Below are 24,593 nucleotides of genomic sequence, written 5' to 3' on the forward strand. Positions count from 1 at the left end.
AAACCGATTGTGAAATATATCAGAAAAAACTAAAGAAACCATTTATTGTCCATGTATAGGTACCATCAGAAAAAAGGTAAAAATCTTTAAGGCTTGAATTTTACATATTTATGACATAGAAGGAACTTTTGTCTTCATTAAGTTGTTTTGTTAGAATAAAATTAAAAGTTCCGTATATTTTTTCATTTTGGTACTATTTTCATCCCTCTAAAACAAAACAAAAATATTTCATTTTAGAAAATTTAAATAATTCATTTAATTTTCAGAAATTAAGATAATTTTTGAGTGACAAGGATGAACTTTTATCTTCACTAAGTTGTTTTTTTAGATAATAATTAAATTTCCCTATCTTTTTTCGTTTTGGTACCTTTTTTGTCCCTGTAAACAAAACCAAAATCATTCATTTTAGAACTTAAATATTTCATTTAATTTTTAGCCATTAGGCTCTTGTTTTAAACAAATTTCGAAATAAATTACAGCACAAGAACTCACTCTCACAACTCAATAAGGTCAGTTTGTTTAAAGGACAGCTTAAACTTAGTTTTAAATAAACAAATGAGGAATTTAGTAAAAAAATATATTTAGAAAGAATTTAAAACATAATTTAAACTATAAACTGACCCTTGTTAACCTAAACAAATATATTTAAGATTAAACACAAATATATTTGGGAAAAGAAACTTCAAAAACGAAACACACTACACTGAAAAAAACTTAAACAAATCAAGAGGAAGTTTTTTTTTTAGGTTATATAATAATAACAAAGAATTTCAACACTTGAGTTTTTTTCAGTAACTATTTTTGTTAAATGAATAAAAATAAAAAAGAAACACAACCATAAAAAACGGCAATAAGAAAATTCTTAAAAATTTCTTCTTCTACATTTTTTTTTGCTTTTCTTATAGTTTTGTTAAGTTTTTATATAATTTTTTTTTTTTTGTTAAGGAAGAAGAAAAAAATAATGATTTTTTTTTGCAGTTGTTCTTGTAGTTGTTTAGTTTGTGGGCATGTTTGCCCTTTAGCTACATACTTGAATAAGAGTTGACGCTGCTGACAGCACATAACAGTAAAATACCGCAGGCTAACAAGCCTACGCCTCCCATTTTCTTCAACATGTTACTGACGTTTTCCTGAAGTTGTACGTTCCTTGGTTGGATAAATATTTTTCTTGGCAATTTCTTTCCCTTTTTTTTCTTCCTTGTTGGTGTCTGAAGTTGATGTTGTTTGGTTGTAGTTTTAGTTATATTTTTAACGGCTGCTTCCTTGAGTTATTACTGCGGTTTACCCCAAAACAAATGGGAGAGAGAAAAACAAGTTTAAAAGTTATTTCTGTAAATACAAGAAAAAAAAAAATAAAAGAAAAAAATCAGTATTAAATTAAGAAAACATGCTAGAATAAAAAAAAAATTAAATGTATACATAGATAAATTGCTAGCAAAGAGATTATAGGAAATAGTTGTATGCCAGCCAGAGTTTGCCAAAAAAGGACGAATTTTTCTATTAGTTACGACAGCCTTTATAACTTGCTGCAGTGGCGGTTTCCTTTTGGTGTCTCCGTGTATTTTGCTTTTTAATTTAAAATAATAATTTACGACTTTAATAGTGCGGTATAATTAATTTTTGCAGACAACCAAATTTGTTTGGGGGAAAAACTATTTATAACTAAATCTCCCACAATACAAAATGTTTGTGATAAAGTATAAGACTGCTAACAAATCGTTTACATTATGTAAATAAGGCTGGGAATGCTTTTTGCTAGTTTATTTATTCAAACTTGGGATAAAACTGAAAAGGACAATGTATACTTTTCCTTTATTTTTCAGCGAATTTAAAACAGCAAAACAGTATAAAATTAATCTCAATCTCATTTTGTGTTACAAGATTAAAACAAATTGTACTAACAAATGTTTACCATTTATTTTACGTTTTCCTGGAAATTGTACTTGATTTATAATTATTAAGGTGCATAAATTTCTTACAAAAATGACATTAAATCCATCTATGTAAGTTCATAATTCACTCGGTATCAGAAAAGCCCAAATCACATATTTAAGTATTATTTTTTTTCGATTTTTTTATCGAAACACATAGATCGGAAACTAGACAAAAGCCCAAAAGCCCGATATATGTGTATTTATCTAAGGTACGAGCTTTATTAAATTAGAAAAAACATGATCAAATCTTATATTTTCCGATTATAACTATATTAACCTTTATGTCAACGGTAACATACCTGGGATCTACTTGAAATTTCGTGCTATCTTAGCCAAAACTGTTCTACGCAATTGTCCTAAGCTTGGTTAGGATAGCACGAAATTTCAAGTAGATCCGAAAATGAAAAACATACCCAGGTATGTTGCCGTTGACTTGGAAGATAAAGCCCATTTACAAAGTTGCACCATTGCGTTAACAGCTTACATATCTGGATATGTAGAGTAAAACGCATACAAATATAATGATAAAATTCAAAAGTAAAGTATTTTTTCAAATACAAAAGACCTTATTCATAAACAATTTAAAGAACGTTTTGAAATCAAATTTTGTATGGAAATTTTGCTTTAAAAAATTGTTTAAATTTTATTTTTTTTATGAATATGGGGGTAAAAGTTTAAAGTTTAAACTAAATTTTAAAAATAAAGCTATGCTGATTCTCATTGAAGCATGATTAATATTATTTATTACTTACATCACATTTAAGTATATTTATCATTAGGGTTTGGGGTTTCCCGGATAAGAAAAATTTCATTTCCCGGGATTCCAGGAAATTATATTATAAAATTGCTTATTTTATTAAAAAAAAAGAAAACCAATGCGTTACAATTCAATTGTACTCACATAAAACCAAAAAAAAGTTTGTTAAAATATTTGAAGATCACTTGTTACTATAAAATTAAATATTAGCGGTAATAGAGTAAAAGAGCAGTTAAGTGTCACAAAATTTTATAAATTGTGAACGTAATTTTATAATTCGATATCGATTAATATGTTAATGGGATTTGTAATGCACTATTTAGCTTCTTTATTTTGATTTTTCTGTTATATTTTCTATTATATGTTTTTAAATCAAATATACATATTTTAATATAAAATTAAATACATTAAGTTCAAAATTACTTCATATAGTTTACAAAGAGTAAAGAAGTAGTTCTAATGTATTTTGTTTTTGGTTTCTGCTAATGTTATATGTCCGTCATAGAACTATTTAAAAAAAAAATGATTTATCAAAATAACTAATGCATTCAATAAATCATTCGACGAGAAAACTCTTTCGCCATAAATTTGAAATTATATTATAATTTATCTTAAAATGTTGAAGTTTTTAGGTTTAATTTAATTGCATGAACCATTTTTTGAGAAATATTATTATATTTAGATAACAGCTGTTCATAAAGAGTGATAATTATAGCATCACCTATCAGCAAAATGGTTTGATTTCGGCTTAATGCTTCTACTGTATCCTTAATGTGGTTTAAAACCTCCACTAATATTTGGAACAAGCCACTCATCAAACAGAGATGTTATATTTAAATATATTAATGTATTTTTAATTAATTTTAAATTTCCCGTTTTTCCCGGGAAAAAAATTTAAATTTCCCGGGAATTCCCGACAATAATTTTACGGGAAATCCCGGGATTTCCCGGGCGGGAATTCCCGGACCCAAAACCCTATTTATCATACGCTCTATAAACAAAATTTATACACAATAAATACATCATATAAAGAGTCAAAAATTTAGATTTTTTTAAATTTTTGTATGGGGACCCCCCAGGGGGATCCAGAGGGTATGCCACTAGCATGGATGGGTCGGCCCTCTAAAGCTAGTGAAGGTCGGTCATACATTTAGACTCGATTGGGGGACTTTAAATGGGTCAAAGTGGTATTTTTCAAAATTTGACCTTTGGGTCAAAATAAGGAACATCAGAATTCATTTTAGAGGTATGGTTCCTTGGGCAAAGTTTCTTATTTTGATCTCAGGAGTTTGCGACATTTGCGACCCCACATTTGCGACCCCACAAAGTATATATATTCTGGATCTTTATATATAGCGAAGTCGGTATAGCCATGTCTGTCTGTCCGTCCGTCTGTATGTTGAAATCAACTTTTCGTAGCCCCCAAATAACTTACAAACATGATTTATACATCAATATATCGGGAATTCTCCCGGCTCGGTTGCTATTTACAATCGGACCACAAATGGCTGAGATATAAGGGACAACCTAGATTTTTGGCCTATTTTGGATCTATATCTGGATTACTAAGTCTTTAATATAGACAATATGGATATATAATGATAGATATTTCCAAGTCGATTGCAACGATGTATATAAAGCTATAGTAATTTAGACCTACAATGGGTCAAAATCGGGAAAAATATTTTTGAACCCAATTTTTTTTAATACATTTTTTTTTCAATAATAACTTTATTAAAAATTTAAAAAAAATTTAATTTTCCAAAAAAAATTAAAAAATTTTTTTTTTAAATTTTGATTACCTAAAAATATTTAATATTTATATTTTAAAGTATAATTTGATGAAGGGTATGTAAGATTGGGCACAGCCGAATATAGCTCTCTTAATTGTTTATTCTCTGTTGCGACTATAGTTCAACAATCTATATATATAAAAGAGTAACGTTACTGACTGACTGACTGATTCATCATCGCACAGCCCAAACGGCTGAAGCTAGAATCACGAAATTTTAACTGTGGGTTCCTCCCTCCCCAAAACGATCCGATAAGAAGGGATTTTTGGAAATTCGAACGTTTAGGGGGTAAAAAAGGGTAAAAACGGGTAAATTCGGTAACCTTATATCTTCAAAACTAATAAAGATATAAAAAAACTTAAAATAGCATGTTACTCCATTTAAAAAATAAGCTGACAGGTGTTTCGTACTTTTTGGAAATTCGAAACTTTTAGGGGAGAAAACGGGTAAAAACTGTATTTTGGTACTTTTTTTGCACCCTATGTATCTTTTAAACCAATAAACATAGAAACAAATTTTAAATCGTATTCTTTAATTAACAAAAAATAAAAAATATAAGTTTGGTACTTTTTGGAAATTCGAACCTTTAAGGGATAAAAATTGTGTTAATTTTTGGTACTTTTTCATAAAATATGTTTTTCTATAATTTGACATAGACATACGAATATTTTATTATGAGCTCCCACCACGTTACAGAAATTTATTTCAATGAAATTGTACCACCTCAATGGGGATAAAAAAGGTACCAAAAAGGGGATAAAATCTTGAAAATACATTATATTTGAAATTATTAAGCCAATTTTGATAATTTTTTTTAACATTGGTTCCTGGATTCATACAAAAATTAACTAACAGGGTGTTATTTGGAACTCGAGTACCAAGGTGTATATTGGGCCAAATCCGGGTAAACAGTTTGGTACTTTTTTTAAAACATATTTATTCTTGGGCACATTAACACAGATTTTAATATTTTGATACATGCCTGTAGCATAAACAATTTTGGCAAAATGGAATATTTTTAAATTTCAAACTTGAGGGGTGTTCAAGTAAGAAAAGGGAAATTGGTACTTTTCTCCTAATGGTACTTTTTTAAAATTTAAATTATTTCAGTTATCGACATTAAAGTTAGCTGATATGTATTTGAGTGAAGTTAGTGTTAGGAATAGGGGATCATATTTAGGTACCAAAATGTGTGAACTGTACTATAGGTACTTTTTTGTTCATCTAATGGTACTTTTTTGAAATTTCTATAATAATGGACTTAGAAACATGAAATTAAACATATATGGTCCTAAGTGAGTGAGAATTCTAGCGGGAGACTTTTTGGTACATTTTCTTTATTGGAATGGTACTTTTTGTAATTTCTTCACCAATGAACCTAGAAACATTAAATAAAGATTATACGGACCCGAGTGGGTGAGCAACTACAAATGGGTGCTTTTTGGTACTTTTTCTATATTCTAATGTTACTTTTTGAATTTTCTATAACATAATGGACCTAGAAATATGAAATTGAGCGTATATGGTCCTAAGTGATTGAAAATTCAAGCGGATACCTCATGGTACCTTTTGTTTATTCTAATGGTACTTTTTTTTAATTTTCTATAGCAATGGACTTAAAACATGAAATTAAGCATACTGCATGGTCCTAAGTGAGTTAGAATTCTAGGGGAGACTTTTTGGTACTTTTTCTTTATTCGAATGGTACTTTTTGTAATTTCTTCACCAATGAACCTAAAAACATGAAATTAAGCTTATATGGACCGGAGTGAGTGGGAAACCACAAGTGGGGGATTTTTGGTACTTTTTATATATAATAATGGTACTTTTTTGAATTTCCTATAATAATGGACCTAGAGTTTCCAAAAAATCGAAGAATTTCAAAACCGCGGTTTCGGTTTTAAAAAATTAAAAACCGATCGGTTTCGGTTTTGTGATAATTTATTAAATCTTAAGTATTATAGAAACAAAATTAGTTGATAATATAGGAAATGATATACAAATCTAAAATTCAAACTTGACGGGTTATGGTTTAGTGAATGCGAATTTAAAAGTGATAATCAATGGTACTATTTCCTTATTGCAATGGTACTTTTTGAATATTTTATAATAATAAACATAAAAATTTTAAATTAGGAACACATTTTGCATTTTCTATAATAATGGACCCAGAAATATGAAATTAGACATTTACAATTAGATTCACAAACGGAGACTTAATAGTACTATTTCTTTCTTCTAATTGGGGTGGCGAAGCGCACCGGGTCTGCTAGTATTATATAATTTTATTATCGAAACTTCAAACAAAATGTACAATCTCTAAACATTATTCGATTTCAAATATTCAGCATTTGATTTTTATAAGTGTTTTATTCCGTTTGCAACTTTTTCATTGTTCACCAATTTTTTTTTTCACTACAATTTTATTTCGCCTAAATGCTTTTTCACCAAACAAATAAAATATCTACATATTTATTGAAAATTATGTTTTTTTATTTATTTTAACATATTTTAATGACTCCTTGTATATGCTCAACCAAGCGTATGAGAAATATTGATTAGAATTACTTCATCATATATAAAGTATACGCAATCAGTTACTTGGTACACCTATGAAATTTTCATAGGTATATTTATTTCAAAAACGTATTTTACTTAAGATTATTCCAATCAAAAGACTTAGTTCTATTTTATTTGATGCTGTTTGATCTTACAAAACACTTGTAAGAGTAAACACGTCAAACAAATTTGTGCTTAAAAAAGTGTTTACGCTTTTTTGAGTAAATATTTGAAAATCGAATATATTGTTGATAAAGATATTTCATTGGTTAAAAGCATCTTTAAAAATTATGTTATTTATAGAGAAATTCTATTGTATGAAAATGTTGTTATTAATCAAAATTTATTATTTTTATAACTATTTATAATAAACCTATTCGACAAGTTGATATTTATAGTGAATGTCTTTAAGAAGAATAAATATTTAAAGATTTAAAACCTTACAGTTGTTATCATTTTACAATGATATAAATAAATATTGCGTATTTAAAAATATTCTTTAATTTGTGGAGACAACATCTTGTTAAAACAATTTAAATTCCAGCTAAAACTCTGCTTTAACACCAATTAGTACAAAATGTTGCAAACATTTCTCTATCTATTTAATATAAACACATTTAGCAAATTAAAACAAAACAAAGCATTTAGATAAATAGCATCGTTAAATCCCTGACCAGACATACATCAAGTGTTAAATAAATAAACAAAAAACTAACACCCTCAAACACAAGCACACATAAACATACATGTATTTATTTATAAATAGATTAAAATAAAGTTTTATTTCCTAAACACCTCCCAAAAAATAAATACTTTAACTGTTCTGATCTAACAAAGCAGTTCATGGGAAAAGTAAACATTAAACTACAAACAAGCTAACAAATTCTAACAAAAAAGAAACATCTAAATGAAGTGAACCCAGTGATTTATTTGAAGAAAAACTTTAATGTCTCCCCCCAACAAAACCACATTAACAAACGAACAAAGCTTGTGGGGAAAATTAAAAAAAAAAAATTTCGTTTTATACAAACACACTGAAATATTTATTTTACTGTATTTGCAAACACTGAACAGTTGGTTGGAATTTTCTAGTTTTTTTAGAAGGATATAATAAACGAGAAAAGCTGTTTAAAAGTAAAGAATAACAAAAAAAGGCTATGGTATCCGGGAAATGTCAATAGAGGCGTATACAGCATCATTAAATATACTAGTACTACAATCAGATATGCTTTCCATGAATCAAAGCCGAATTTTAAATACTATATTGAAATGCAAATGTTTGCATACATTATGATTTAAGGAAAATCTAAAATAGTTTTAATAGATAGCGAAGCTTCTGTTAATCGATGAAATTTTTAGTCATATTTTGAATTTTTTGAAGCATATTTTAGGAGCATATTTTCAATAGTAAACGTAAGCACCCAGAAAAAAAATATAGTTGCACATGTTTACCAAAACCATTTCAATATTTTTAAAACTTTTTAGCAATATTATGTTTCCTGTAATTGATTATATGATTGCGGTAACCATAGTATGTTAAAGTTACCATTCACATGATTTATTAATCATATTTATGATTGAAAAAATTAAATTTTTCCTCTTATATTAACTTCAGTTTCCTTTGCAACAAAAAATTAATGTAACTTCCCTTCTACGATACCTCACAACGAAGTGTGTTTTTAAATGTTTTATCATTTCCTTCGTTCATCGAATATTTACACTTGTCACGGAAAATATAGCTGATGATGTAACTGATGGTAATTACGGCACAAAATATGATGGTGTTTGCTAATCGTCCAGCAGTGTACACACAGTGATTAAAATATTTGTATATATATCCAGTGGGAGTGTGGAAATATTTGGTTGCAAACTTTCCCTACTGCTTTCTGTTCCCCAATGATTAGGGTTATGTTGAGGACATTAAACGAATAAAGCAAATCCTAATGTGGGTTTTTTGAAAGTTTAGTGCCAACAACAACAGACATAATAAAGCAACAACTAACAGTAACAAAATTTAATTAATAGATGTTGGAAAAATGGTTGGAGAACGGCGCCCAGTGAGTTGAATCGCACCCAAAGCGACGCTTAACTCAGGCAATAATATTAGATTTTTTCTATATATATATTTTTTTTAAAGATTATGCCTTATTAAGTAAAAAAAATAAAAAAAAGATTTAAATAATAAATCTTATAAAAAAATTTTCACAAAGAAAAAATTTTCAAGTCCATTGAAAAAATGTTTAAACCTGATGTCCTCGGACGAAATTTGTACCAAAGACAGTCCTATCGGATAGTAATTTAGACAAAATTTCAAGATCGGTCAAGAACTCTCTGAGTTAGAGGGATTCCAAATTTGACACTTTGACCAAACAGGTGTTTTTTCTCATCCCGAGTTACCTCAATGTGACGTCTTGAGGCTCCGGCGCGTATTAGTGATTTAACTCCTAATTCAAAACTTAAACTCAGCTACACCTCCTCTATAGCCGTTTAGAACTTACAGATTAGAATTTACAGATTTTTTCTCATTTATTTCGAGTTTTTCATTTCCGCCACAGTGCAGATCTTTTAATTTAAAGAAAGGCGCGCAAACATGCGCAACAATTTTTTTGTTAAAATAAAAGCCTAAATGTTGTGCTTTTTTATTATATAGTTCAAAAACAAACAGCTACAAACATATTTAGTTATAATCCATCAAAAATTAAAAATACTCTAAATTTGGAACATTTAGAAAAAATAAAAATACTTTGGCAAAATAAAGCTAAATAAAAGATTCTTATTCATATACTCAAATATCTGAAGTTAATGGTTCCATCATAAAAATTTAGCTTTTAAATGTTTTTAAAAAAAAAAAAATTATCTTAATTTCATTTTTTATTACTTTATCTAAAAATACGAAAAATTTATCCACTTTGCAGAAAAATTATGCAACCTAGAATAACGATTTCAGCTATTAGTAATGTAGAATATTGTCTACTTTTACCCGGTACTAAACTTAATAAATATTAATTCTAAAAAATCAATTAAGCGCCACTTTGAACACGATTCTAACCAACGTGCGGCGTATTGAACAGCAAACAAGGAGGGAGATCGAAAAAAGCTTAACACACGCTTTTCTTCAAAACTTTTAACCTTACAATTATTTTTTTATCAATTTACCTTTGAGAAATATGTCAGTTACTATGTTTTATGTCAATTATAATATTTAAAAATTATTAAATATTTTCAACAAAACCCATTTTACAAAAAGTTGGCCTAACAAACAAAGGCCTGTCGTCAAACAGATTCCAATTTAGTAAACAGTAGGGAAAACTTGTTTGTTGATAAAAATCCTAACTCAGGTATAAGGAATGGTCGACATGATGTTTTAAAAGCCAATAAATAGAATACATTTTCAAAAGAGCTCCCAACACATTCGCTAGGAAAGTAGTCTCGTTAGCTCAGTACTCGTACCATTTGGTACGAAAAGTTAAAGCTAACGCTAGTTTAGAAACATACAATGCTCAAAAAGTTCCTGACAGGAACTCTGCTAAAAATATAAAGGCCAAAGACAGACCAATTTTATAAAAAAATATACCTGCTGCATAATGCATGACAAAACGTATGTTCTGGAAAATTTTTCGCAGCTTACGGGTCAATAGTTTTACATTTTTTTACATTGCTGATGCTCGAGGGAATGCTGTAGAAAAGTTTAGGACCTAAAAGCGGAACATTTTCCCATGAAGTACTTTGTATGGAAACAGTATGCAGTTGTCGCAAAAAAGGCAAACATTTGTTTCAAAGTGCTCTATAAATATCGAAATTTACATCAAGGAATGTCTACAAAAGATGATGCTTCCATTCATAAGACTTCTTAATGTTTCCACTTATTTTTGGCCTGATATGGCATCCTGTCACTACGATAAGTAAGGTCTTGAGTGATCCAAGAACATTAATGTGGTATTTGTACCAATAGAGGCAAATCCTCCAAACTAACTGGAGCTAAGGCCAGTGGAGAGATATTGGGCTCTTGTTAAAAGAGAATTGAAGAGCACTAAAAAGGTGTCCAAAAGTGTGGTAGATTTTGAACGGAGATGGACTGCGTGTTCGAACAAAGTTACAGAAAGTACTATAAAAAATTTAATTGAAGGGTTTCCGGAAAAGGTTCATTAGTTCATCACATTTCAATCAAATAAAAAATAATCAAAACTGTAAGTCTGGCATTTATCTCATCTAGTTATTGAACATTTTTTGCTTCGAAAGTATTGAATTTTGTGCGTCGTATGCGGGAAGTTTTACTTTACTTCTTTAATTTGAAAAAAAGTGCCGCAGAAGCACACCGATAGAATGTATGTTCGTCGGTTTTAACGTGCGAGATATGGTTTGTGATGTTCAGAAGTGGTGATTTTGACACTTAAGACAAAGATCGCCCAGACCAGCCAAACAAGTTTGAAGACCATGAATAGTAGGCATTACTCCACGAAGATTGTTGTTAAATTCAACAAGAGCTTTCAAAATCATTGGGATCTAGTCATGTAGCAATTTCAAAATGGAAATTTGGGTACCATACGAATTGAAGTCGAGAGACCTTGAAAGACGATTTCCATTGTGCGCAATCATACTTCAACGCTATAAAAAAAAATCATTTTTGCACCGAATCATTACTTGCGATGAAAAATTGATCCATTACGATAACCCAAAGAATAAAATATCGTATGGAAGACCGGCCAATCAGCCGAATCGACAACAAAGCCAAATATCCATGGCGATAAGGTAATGCTCTGTATTTGGTGGGAACAAAAGTTTTCTATATATTGTGAGCTGCTGAAGTCTGGACAGAACATCACAGGGATCCTGTACCGAATGCAACTGTATCGTTGGAAGCTGGTATTTGCCGAAAAACGCCCAGAATATGCGGCTAGACATGAAATCGTAATATTACATTATGACAACGTTCGTCCACATGTTGTAAATACCTGTTAAAAAGCATTTTGATTAAAGTGGTTGGAAATTGTATTATATGGAACGGAGTATCAGATATTGGTTTGTTTCGTTCTTGACCTCAAAAGATGAGAATTTTTTTTTGCTCGGAATCCATAAGTTGCTAAAAATATGGTAAAAGTTCATAGCTAACAATGGCCAATACTTTGAATAAATTTATATTGTACAAATGTTTCAAAATATAAGCTGAACATTTGAAAAAATTCCGCATTTTTAAGGCATGCAATGTTTTCATATAGGGAGAATCTATACAAGCCATCTGAACTCAGTTTCAGCCATTCTCCAGAAATGAGGAGCCGCAGAACAAAAGGTACTTTTTTTTCGCATTTTTTCAAAAATTGTTTTTTTGGTATTTTTATAATATTTGGGTTGAAATCTTCTAGAAACAATCAAGTAAGCAATATTTTTTTAATTTTTTTTATGTAAATGGGTATAAAAAAATTTGTGCTTAACAAAACGTATAACTAGTATAAAACAAAAAAAAATATTTAATTTCAAAGTGTAATTTGTTTATATATGTATTAGATCTGGATAAAAAACATTCATTTAAAATATTATCGTTAAAAAAACACATAAAAACATATTTTTTAATTTTGTTTTTAACAAAACGTACTGTTTTTCTTTATTTTTTAACAAAGGGTTCTTTCTCCGATATTAAAATGGTTTTATATCAATTATCCTTAACATTTAATGTGGTGATGTATCTATTGATAAGTAAAAAACATATAACCATTTTCAGGTTAATGCAGTTTTTTAAGGGCGAAATAAATAAAAGTCAATTTGATAAACAATAATTTTAAATGAGCGAAAAAGTACATTTTTTCTGCGGTTCCTCAAATGTTTGACTTTCCTCCTAAGATAGTATACGGACTACAACTATCCTGTTGAAATAATTAAAACACCTACAAAACCAATTTTATTTTAATACTCAAACAGGAACCATTCATCAAAACTTTTCTAATTCATTACTTAACCACTGCTTACAAGAATAGAAAATGAATAAAATAACATAAAAAATACTAGCATACATATATCTATATGTCCGCAACAAATGTTGGCCTGACATACATAAGCAATATATCACATTGTACTTGACATACCGGATGTGAGTTTTCTTAATGCTACAGTTACAAACAATAGGATGTAGGGATTGATGGATGTATGAGTAGATGTCACAATGCATAAGTGAATGCATGAATGTTTGTTCGGTTGAATGACGATATTACCTCAGTTGTTTGCTTTACATCACTTTAATGCACAAATATTTAAATATTCACTAAAACTTATACAACCCAACAGTTCTGCTGTGACTACAAACAAGTCAATGTATCCTAATCAAACTAGACAAGATACTAACTTTCCCTAATGTGTTGTTAATTGGCTGAATTGAATTTATATATTTCTGGGTCAAATGACACGTATTTGCATTATGTAATGCAGAAGGAAGTCAATTCCTTACTTTATACATCCCAGGTAATCTAGTGTGAAGTCAGTCATCAATTTAGTGTCCCTAACTAATCTAGGATGAAGTTCGTTAAAGTCTATTGTGATTAAGTGTCATTTTGTAATGCGGATTTTACTGTTTGCAATTTTTGTAGGGGCAATTGGCTCCCGCCTAGGATACAAACAAGATAAAATAACAAGTCACATAACTAAGTATGTAAATAGCGGACACTTAGCTAAAACTACTGGGAAAATTCTAAGCCTTGCAACCGAAATTTAGAACTGATATATCAAATAGGAATCGGTGACATTGTTTCGTGAGCTTTTAAACTTGTTAGAATGCATTAGTGCGAAGGCTTTGTTAGCAACTCTCTTGACAAAAATCCTTTATGAACAACAGAGAATGAATTAAACGAAAAAAAACTGAAAATAACAAAACATGAATATGAGATGAGAACATAAATTCGCTGACGAAAATTGCACCATTTCCGGTAGTAGTTTTTGGTGGACATTTATATATGAACTTAATATATATATGTGCTAAGAGAAGGCAGTTTCGTTAACTCAGTAGCTATAACATTAGACACCGAAAGTCAAAAAAGGTCTTACAAACTTAAAAAAACGGTGAATACCATGAAAAAACTATATTTTTCAACCTTTATATTTGGATCAAAAAGCTTAATCATCTGGTGTAACTAAAAAGTTAAAAATGCTATGGGAAATGGTATAAATAAAACCTTCAAAAATATCACATGACAAAAATTGCAACAAAACCTGCATAAGCTGACATTTTTTAAAGGGGTGTAAACTTGTCAAAAAAGTGCAATCCAACAAATTACCAGCAACAAAAAAATGCTACATCAAAATACTGTATACTGTATTTAACAAATGTAAACGGAAATGTTACTTCCAGGCTTATATGAATGTTGGTGATAAAACACAAGTGCTCAAATATATTTTTATCCAAGTACTTAGTATTCCTGTCTGAATCTGCAAATAGCTTACATTTGTTATTCTAAGAACACTACAGCCCTCATATATATTGCAACAGAACAACAATAAGACAACATGCCACAAAAACTTAAAAAAAAGAAACAACAGAAATAACTACAACTAAAAGCTGATTTGGTGTAAATTCACTTTGCAACTTAGGAGAATTATAGGAGTTGGAAATACGAAAAGTCACAGACATCACAGACATTTGTATACAAAAGTTTATTTATTTTTTTTCTTGTAAATTTTGTTTTATAAATGAGAGAGGTTACTACACGTTGTACAAATCAAACGTAGACCAAATATAAAAGTTCAGGTGGCATGCGTGGCAATAAACAATGAGATTCCTTACATGCACTTTGAAATGTAGTTTGATATTCATGCATTTTAAGCATACAGTAAATTAAATATTTATTTTGAAAGAAAATGAAAAACAGAATTGTGTAAATTAATAAAAGTGTTTGTCTTTGGTTAAGCTCAGAAAATAGAATTTAACTGGTTGATACTTTTAGGAAAGACATTGAATTTAAAACAAAATGTAAAATGGAATATGAGTTCTCATTACATGTTCGTAGGGTCAACATTCCATAGATATCAATATAAAAGAACTTTAGCTCATTCAAAATACTCCACTGAAAAAGAAATCAGAATCCATAAGTGCCTGAGTTCCAAATGCAAATCGCTTTATTGTTAGCTATGACGTTTTTCCATCTTTCTAGCAACATATAGATTTCAAGCCAAAATAACTGCTCATCTTTTGAAGCCAAGCAGATAACATTTTTTTTATTGTCGATAATAGCACTTCAATTTTTCTTTAATGTAGCTTTGACAATAGCCCAATATTTTCTAATTGGCCGAAGCTGGGAACAATTGGGTGGGTTCATATGTTTTTGTATTACATCGACTTTGTTGCTTCGATACTAGTCCATGCCAGCTTGAAAATAGTGACAGGAGGCCAAATCAGGCTAGAACTTTACTGAAGAATAGTGTTGTCTAATAAAGGGTAGCAAACGTTTTTGAAGACATTCTTTGATGTAACTATCCGAAGTCATAGTTGTAGAGTTTACAAACGGAGCACTCTTAAGACCGCAACTGCAAATTGCTTGCAACTCTATTAACTTCTTACCAAATTTATCCATTTTTGTATATTTATATTTTTGATTGACATTCCCGCGGCTCTCTGCAATATAAAATTTACGTCCTGGTAGCTGTCGATTTATCATCCAAAGCAGTTATTAAATTTTGTCAAAACTTGTTCGTAAAGTAAACGAGACCGTCTTACAGCAGTAATATTTTGCTTTTCAGAACGATATGACCGTAAGCCAGCATCCAGACGTATTCTTCTACTACTTACGACTGGTTTTATATTTTTTGGCGCGATCATTATCAGACAAACCAGCATTTTGTTTAATACAACGCACTATTTTCGTTATAACTTCTTGGTCTCCTCTGCTAATTTTTTTGGTTTCTTTTTTCTTACGATCCGTGCGTAAGGTTCCTCTGTAACGTTTAATAACATCATTTACAGTAATTTTTGGAACTTTAGTTTTTTTTATCATTGCACCTGACCATGTTGGATTTTTTAGAAAATTGTGCACAATTGTTTTTCTTGTCTGATTTTCCATTGCCATCGCCAAGGGTACACAAATTAATATACTAATTCGAAATCTTGACAGAATAACGGTTGGTTTGTTTAGAAAGTCATGCCAAAAGAAAACTAAAATGTTGCCATTAGTTTTTTGTAAAACGCTTCTAAAGTGCGACTGGATTTTATGTGAACAATAACCCTTCTGCTCTCACCAAATACAGAGCATTATTATGGTCCCATGGTTATTTGGCTTTGGTGTCGTTTCAGCTGGTTGGCCGGGCTTCAAGTGCCATCTCTTACGCTCCGGGGCATCGTAATGAATCCATTTTTCATCGCAAGTAATGATACGTGCAAAACTTATTTTCTTTTATAGCGGTCAAATAAAATTTCCGACATGCAAAATCGTCTTTCAAGTTCTATTTTCGAGGCTCCAATTCGTATGGTACCCAATTTCCCCACTTTTAGATGAATCCTGCTGCTCGCAAACGATTTCAAATTGCCGATTAAGTAGCTCTCAATGATTTTGCAAGTTCTTGTTGAGTTTGACATCAATCTCCATGGAGTAATGCCTACAATTCTTGGTCTTCAAACTTTTTTGGGTGGCCTGGGCGATCCTTGTCTTGTCAAAATCACCACTTCTGAACCAGCACAATGCATTAATGCCTTTATAAGGAGTAGTAATTGGCTAATCAGACCAGACACGTGGATCTCCACAGATTGACCTAACGACAATTCACTGGTGCGGATTTTATAATCTCCTCTCCTCTTTGTTTTCGGACTTACTTTCTCTTCACTTTTCAATCTCTTCATCGCATCTGACTGTAACCTATCATTTTGCTTGCCATGCCAAAAACTTTTTGGGAAATTTTTCTGCTTTTGGGTCCTAAACTTTTCTACAATATTGCCACGAGCATCAGCAATATACAAATATTAACCCGGAAGCAGCGAAAAATTTTTCAGAATATACGTTTCGTCATTTAATATGCAGCAAGAATATTTTTTTTATAAAATTTGACTTCAATTTCCGTGATCTGTCTTTGGCCTCTAAATTTTTAATAGAGTTCCTGTCAGGAACTTTTAGCTTTAACTTTTCGTACCAAATAGTCCGAGTACTGAAGTAACCGGACTGTTTTCCTATTGGATATGTTGGGACTTTCGAAAGTTTAATTGATCCCCTAATTGATAAACCTTCCTACGAGGCACCAGTGTTTTAGATTTATTTTAAAGAACTATGGACTTTTACTTTAAGATTTGTAACAACTTTTCAGATACATTCATTTGCATGTATTATACAAAGCCGAACAGATGACTATATGTCTATTAGACTGGACCATACAAAATATATTTGCTTTAGTTAAGTCTTATTTTATTCTTTAGTAGCTAAAACTACCCGTTCCATAAAAATACAATTTTCTCTTGATGATAGCATTTACCTCATAAGTTTAAAATCTAGCTATATTTTTAGAGGTCTCAAAAAAATGAAAAATTTTATAATTTTCAAACGATTTCTGACACGGATTCTTGTTATCCGCTTAACCTCACATTTTGCATTAACTGGTTTTAATTTCTAAAGAAAAAAAAGCATATATTTTTTATAAGGGCAGGTTTAATGTTTATGCGTGTTAATGTATTCTATTTACGTTTGTTTATCTACATCTATGTTTGTATGCATAAGTTGACTTTATCAATTACTTATATCTACGTATGTACATTAGGGTCGCTCCGTTTGTATGGAAGAAAAATATGCAGTCAATGTTTCCACCGAAAATTAATATTTAGTTTGTTTGAGGAGATCTTTTACCAAAAAGTTTGTCTTGGCATCTGTATTTGGTGAGCTGAACTCAATTTGTTTTGCAAATAGTTTGAATATTTTTGGACTTAAACGATATTAGAACGGGTTTCAAAGATCTTTCATATGATACCAATACTTCAAATGTGTGCTTGGCCAAACATATGCATTAATTCACAAAAAACTACAAAAAAGGAACTTTGTATACTTTGATCCAGCTCACAAAAGACTCAACCCAGGACAATTATTTTTACAAACAATATCTTAGAATGAATTGTACTTTTATTTTAGTTGGAAACATTAAAAACATTTTTTTTGGAGTCCACCCTAATGTATCTATGTATATATGTATGTGCTTGAGCATTGATTTTATAATGTTAAGAATGCAACAGTAAATGTACTGTACATGTATTTTATTTTTGAGTATGTGAACTTCGGGCTGAGAAGTAATGAAGTAAATGTAAAATCCATACATGACACTTGAGATGTAGTAATCATTAGGGTTTTTGTTTGTTTGATATTTTGCACATTTACTGTCATTTGCTATTCGAACAAACATGTGTCAATTAATATGCAAAACACTTTTAGAACTTAATACTACAAACATTCATTCAAGTTGTTTTAGTACTAAAGTAGTACTAAATAAGTAGATGTGATATACTAAACCTAAATTATTATTAAAAATTATATAATGAAATGGTATTCTTTACATATTGTAGTAGAAAATCAATGTTTAATGATTTCAAAATAGGTTAGATTTCTTAGAATCAGGACAAATGTATAAATTTATAAACAGAAAAGAAAAAGTTCTTGGATTATATAATAAATTAAAACAAAGTGTTTTTAAATAAAAGATAAAAATACAATTAAGTTCATTTCAGGAGAACTCTGAGATAATTTTAAATCTGTTAAAAAAAGTAATGAACTTAATTACTTATAACTAAAAATAAATGTTGACTCGTCATGACTGACAATGTTATTTTTGACATATGGGGTAACGATACAAAATAGTATGAGTACCATGGAGATAATATTTGGATAATATTTATATTAAACAAATTATTGTAAAAAGGTCTCAACATGTGACTTGATTTGATTTTCTTATACTGACCATAAACGGAAAAGTTTACATTAAAATAATCGCATATGGATCGTATACTTACTATCAAATGTAATTAAAATTACTCATACTATCCGTAACACAATACATTAAGGAATATTAAAAATAAAAAAAAAGTTGAAATAAATCTGTAACTTTTAAACCAGTAATCCGATTTTAATAAAATTTCACTCGACTATAGAGGAGATGTAGGTGAGTTTAAATTTTGAATTTCAACGACCCCAAAGTGAGGTATCTCGGGTATACGAAAAATAAAAATTAAGCCAAAAGTTTATTCTTGATCCGATTTAAACGATTTATATATATGTAGAATCTACAAGAATATAGCTATAAAAAAAATTGTCATAGCTATATTTTCTTTCTTATAGTGTACGAGATATTCACATTTGAAAATTTAAATTTCAGTTTTTTACTTATCGCAATCTGGATTTTAGCTAGTAGCGGATCCAAATCACACCAGACTGTTGCACCATGCAACATTATTTTCGTGAATGCAGAGACAATAAATAGTAACACTGCATACTATGTTTTTCATTAAATTGTTTTCTCTATAATACTGATATTTACTACAATCATATATATGATTACTACAATCATTAAATGGTAACTGAAATTAATTATGTTTGCCGCAATTACATAAATAATTACAGTGACTATAATATTGTTAACAAAACTTGTAAAAATCTTTAAATGATTATGGTAAACATGTACAACTATATTTTGTCTTTGCCAATTTTTTCCGATATATCTAAAATCGCATGAAGTTTAATCTAGAAAAGGAGCTCGATATGTGATTAATCATATTTCTGAACAAAAATTTATTTTTTATATAAAAACTCAAAATATCTAAATTCGCTAATAACTTGACCAATAAGTGTTGAATCAAGAAAAGGAGCTCGATCTGTGATCACTTATATTTCTGACAACAAAAAAAAAACGATTTTTTATAAAAAACACACAATATCAATTTTCAGACCAAAATTTGACTACTTATATAAAAACTATAAATATGTACATATATTGATTTACACGTATTCTGTTTTTGCAAGACTTAGGTTTTAGACAACAAACTTAGGTTCTTTGTCTCTCAGTAGCACTTCTATGTATATTTTATTATATGTCCGCTTCTCTCAAATTCACAAATCGAACAAAAGCATTTTTTTTAACTTGGACAGGACAATGTCTGTCGGGTCAGCTAGTATGTAATATTTCTTAATTAATTAGTACTAAATTATTGCATTTTATTAATTCAAATGTTTAATTTATTAAGAAACATTTTTTTTATTTAACTCTTCTTTGCTCATTCTAGAATTTCCCTTTCCTGTTTAGCGGAAAATCTGGCTAAGGCAGGATATACAAGTTAAAAATTATGTTGTTTAAAACCATCATCGTTCATGAACCACACAATATAAAAAACGAGCACATAAATACTTTGTTTTATCTTGTAACTACATTAGATTTCCTTTGTTGTTCTCCCCATTTAATTTTCTGTTTTTACTCCAGAAGCTTTTGTTTTTCTGGCAAGTTTTATACAATAAAATATAATTTGTGTGAAATTAAAATAAAAAAAAATATATAAAAGGATCACATAGAATATGACTCTTTTAGAAATGCAGGCATTAGTCCTGAAATAAATATGTGATACTACGCACACTGTACATTGCACAGTGATTTAAGTGAGTTTAATATAAATAAATGTATAAATTTTAAAACTATTCTAAACTATTCCAACTAATAAGTTTATATTTCTCACAAGTTTCTAAAAAAATATGATGTAGATAAGGACGATGATGTTATGATATATTTTTCCGACGTCATACTAGAGGAAATTATGTTGTACCATATGTCTATGTTTGGTATGTATGGGAATCATATTGTACATTGAAACAGAGCTGTAATGCAAGAAATTCTTAAAAAAAATTTAAACAATTTCCAAAAAATTTGAAAAAATAGTGGAAACGTTTAGATTTACATCTTTGTTTATTCCCAGCTAAAAATTTATTTACAAAATAAGCAGAAAAATCCTATTAAAATTTTGCACAAATTAATTCTAAGTACTCTGTAATGATAACGTAAAGTATGATGAAAATCGGGCAATAAAAAAGTTTTATATAAAATTGGACATACACAAGTTTTATATGAACCTAAATCTTTCTACCAACTTTTGCGAGGATCGGTCCATAATTGACCCTATATTTAAAGGAAATATGTATGTATGCAAACGCACATACTGATGGTGGGTATAAAATATACGGCACATTCGATTAAAACACTCGTACTTGTTATGACTGAATTTTTTATTTAATAAATTAAAATAAAAAAAAAATTATATTTATTTATGCATATGCCACATGATGTGGCTGGCCCACATCATGTTGTTTGGCCACTGTTTATTAAGAATGACTTGATGGTTGCTGGTGGTAAAAGTGGAGGTTTACCGTGTTGTAAATATATACATATGTATGTATGTTTAAAATTGGATTTCGCTTTTGTTTTATTTTTTTTTTAAATAAAATCTTGTATTAATTGTTTATTTGTTGGGCCATTTTAAATACAATTTAATGTTTTTTTTTTGACAGTATTGTAAATAAATATTTATAAAAACATATTTATGACATTTTATTTATTTGTTTATATTTATCAATGACATTAAAAAAAAGCTTTTTGCGTAGTTATTTTTCATCATATTATGATGCTAACCAATTTCAGCGTTATAAACCAATAATTAAAAATGCAAAATATTATTAATTTAATTGTTCCTATTAAATAATTGCAGGACATTTTTTTTGTATTAAAAATTATTTCATTTAATGGAATCATATTTAGAAGAAACAATTGTTCAAGAGAAATGATAAAAAAATAGAATTCAAGTTACATTTTATAATAATTTTGTTCAAAATTCATTAGTATTAATTATAACAAATAGGAGTGTTATATTCGGCTGTGCCAAAATATGGACCGTACTTCACGCCTTCATATAAGGTTCATGTAAAACTTGTTCATATCTGAGGGGGGCATATACTTTTGTGGGTCTGCGATTTATATTTCGATGTGTTATAAACGAAATGACAGTATACCCTATGGTGGCCCATAATAAAGAAAATTTGATTTTTCCAGTCTCTGCAGAAAAAAAAATAATGCTGAACAAATTTGGTAGGGGTTATGACGTTTTTTGTCAACATTTTCCTATTCAAAAATTACTTTTGAAATTTAATTTGAAAGAATGAAACTGTGTACGTAATTGTCCTTCCAATGGGATAGAAAATAAAAAAATTGGTTAAAAAATTTTAAAGTTATTAAAAATTTCCCTGGACATTAACGTGTCTTAGGTACCTAGAACAAGAAATGTTGGAACAAAATTAACATATTTTGAGAAATATTAAAATAAAAGCTCATTTTAACTTAAAATATATCCGTATTTACTAGTATTTGGGTTTTTGTCTTAGTAGGAAACCGTTAACCTAGTCGCAGGTATGACCAAAAAAACAAATTTTTTGACGGCAATGTCAAAACTCCATTTTTAAATTTTTAAAAATTTTGTTAAAAAAAATTTTAGAATTTTTTGGTCATCACATAGGGATTTATTGAGAACATAATGGGAAATAAAAAGTTGTAAAAACCAGGGTTTAATATTCAGCACCAAAATAAATAGCCTCATGTAACGACTGAACTGAAAAAAGTTTAAGTCTTCAATTTCAACAATTTGCTTACTGAAAACAGTTGACTGTGCACACACATTACAACAGCAAGCAGCAATCGATTTTGTTTTTTTCCAGCAGCCAAACGAATCAGCAGCCGCCATGTTTCAGTTTTCAATTCTACCGAACTGATTACACGACTTCAGCAGCAAAAACATTTCTGTGTGTGCTGCTTACGCATTGTCAGTTTCGAGTTTTGTTTTTCGTACTACGCAGCGTAACAAAAACTGCTAGCTCGACTGAATAGTACGACTGGCTAGTTTGGCTGGTTGGTTAGAATTTGTTTTTGTATACACTTTGTGAAGCTAAGTTGTTTCGTATGGTTTTTGTGTTTACATTTCACAGAGAAAATTTAAGTATTGTTATTGTTAATAGAGATAAATGCAAAATTCTTGTTTTTTCAGAAAAAAATTCAATATGCATTCGATTAACATTAAATTTGATTTCATTACATTTATAAATTTCATAATTTTTCATTATTAAAAATTAAATTAATAAATAAAATTACTACATATCGATGGCTTAATATAAAAAAGGCGTAACTCGATTTTTTGTTAATTTACTGGAGAAGGATAAAACTTAATAAAATCCATAAAATTTTAGACACAAGAAAAGTTTTAATGCAATTTTGAATAAGAAGACACTTCACATTTTATTTCTCATTTAAAATATATTTATTTTTATTTCAATGAAGTTATTTAATATACCCTTTTTACATTGATATATTTTTTTTTGTCAAGTTGGCTGCCATAATAATTTAATGGCCATACGAATTTTTTTTCTCAAGGTTGATTTTTATCACTTTTTCTATATTTTACCACGGTTATATCTCGTATACCGTACGGAATATCTCTTTTGTGGCTGAAGCAAAGTTGTATATATTGAATAGTAGAAGAAAAGTACGGAACATACCTACCCGAAAAAGTTGCATCCAGTGCCTTAAAAATCGCAAAAATTACAATTTTTACCAATTTTTCACCTTTTTTGCTCAATAACTGGATTACAAATACAATTATGGACCGAACACCATGAAATTAGGTCGTGTGATTTGTGTTTATATGAAAGTTATTTATCATGAATTTTGCTTATATTTTTAACAGATTTATTCACTTTAAAGTGATTTTCGGATGCGGGTCTTATATGGGAGCTATGAATAATTATGGACCAATCATAATAAAATTTGGTGACATGAATTTTGTATATATAAAACTTATTTGGAGCGAAATTTTGTGTAGATACATATATAAATTAAACATTTATGACCGATAAAGTCCAATTTCGGGAGGACATTTGTATGGGGGCTAGGTGAAATAATGAACCGATTTCAGCCAACTTCAACAGGCTTCGTCCTTGTGCCGAGAAAATTATATGTACCAAATTTGTTTATGATCGGTCCATAATTATTCATAGCTCCCATATAAGACCCGCTTCCGAAATTCACTTTAAAGTGAATAAATCTGTTAAAAATTATGGTATACAAGAAAAATTCATGATGAATAACTTTCATATAGACACAAATCACACGACCTAATTTCATGGTGTTCGGTCCATAATTGGATTTGTAATCCAGTTATTGAGCAAAAAAGGTGAAAAATTGGTAAAAATTGTAATTTTTGCGATTTTTAAGGCACTGGATGCAACTTTTTCGGGTAGGTATGTTCCGTACTTTTCTTCTACTATTCAATATATACAACTTTGCTTCAGCCACAAAAGAGCTAAAATATAGAAAAAGTGATAAAAATCCACCTTGAGGAAAAAAATTCGTATGACCATTAAATTATTATGGCAGCCAACTTGACAAAACTAATGATACAGAAGTACTTATTTTTGGGGCTACTTTCACGTGCAATTGTCAGAATTGAGTCCCAAAGCAATGGACTGAAAAATGTTGTACTGTGTTAGTCAATATAAAATATAATAAAAAAATATCAATAATTTTTTA

The 24,593-nt window shown here is 29.4% G+C and overlaps 1 protein-coding gene across 3 annotated transcripts in view; it reads right to left on the reverse strand.

Annotated features, from left to right (window-relative positions):
* The window catches only part of Mnr (Membrane-bound Notch regulator), a 299,567-nt gene that overhangs the window by 24,982 nt on the left and 249,992 nt on the right, over positions 1-24,593 (reverse strand). For all 3 annotated transcript variants that reach the window (XM_065510450.1, XM_065510448.1, XM_065510449.1), the window contains exon 4: positions 1,031-1,329. In XM_065510450.1, coding sequence (XP_065366522.1) covers positions 1,031-1,115 — 85 coding nt within the window. In that variant the 5' untranslated portion in view covers positions 1,116-1,329. The remainder of the gene's footprint in view (positions 1-1,030; positions 1,330-24,593) is intronic.

The sequence above is a fragment of the Calliphora vicina genome, chromosome 4 (assembly GCF_958450345.1).
Source record: "Calliphora vicina chromosome 4, idCalVici1.1, whole genome shotgun sequence".
Lineage (NCBI taxonomy): Eukaryota > Metazoa > Arthropoda > Insecta > Diptera > Calliphoridae > Calliphora > Calliphora vicina.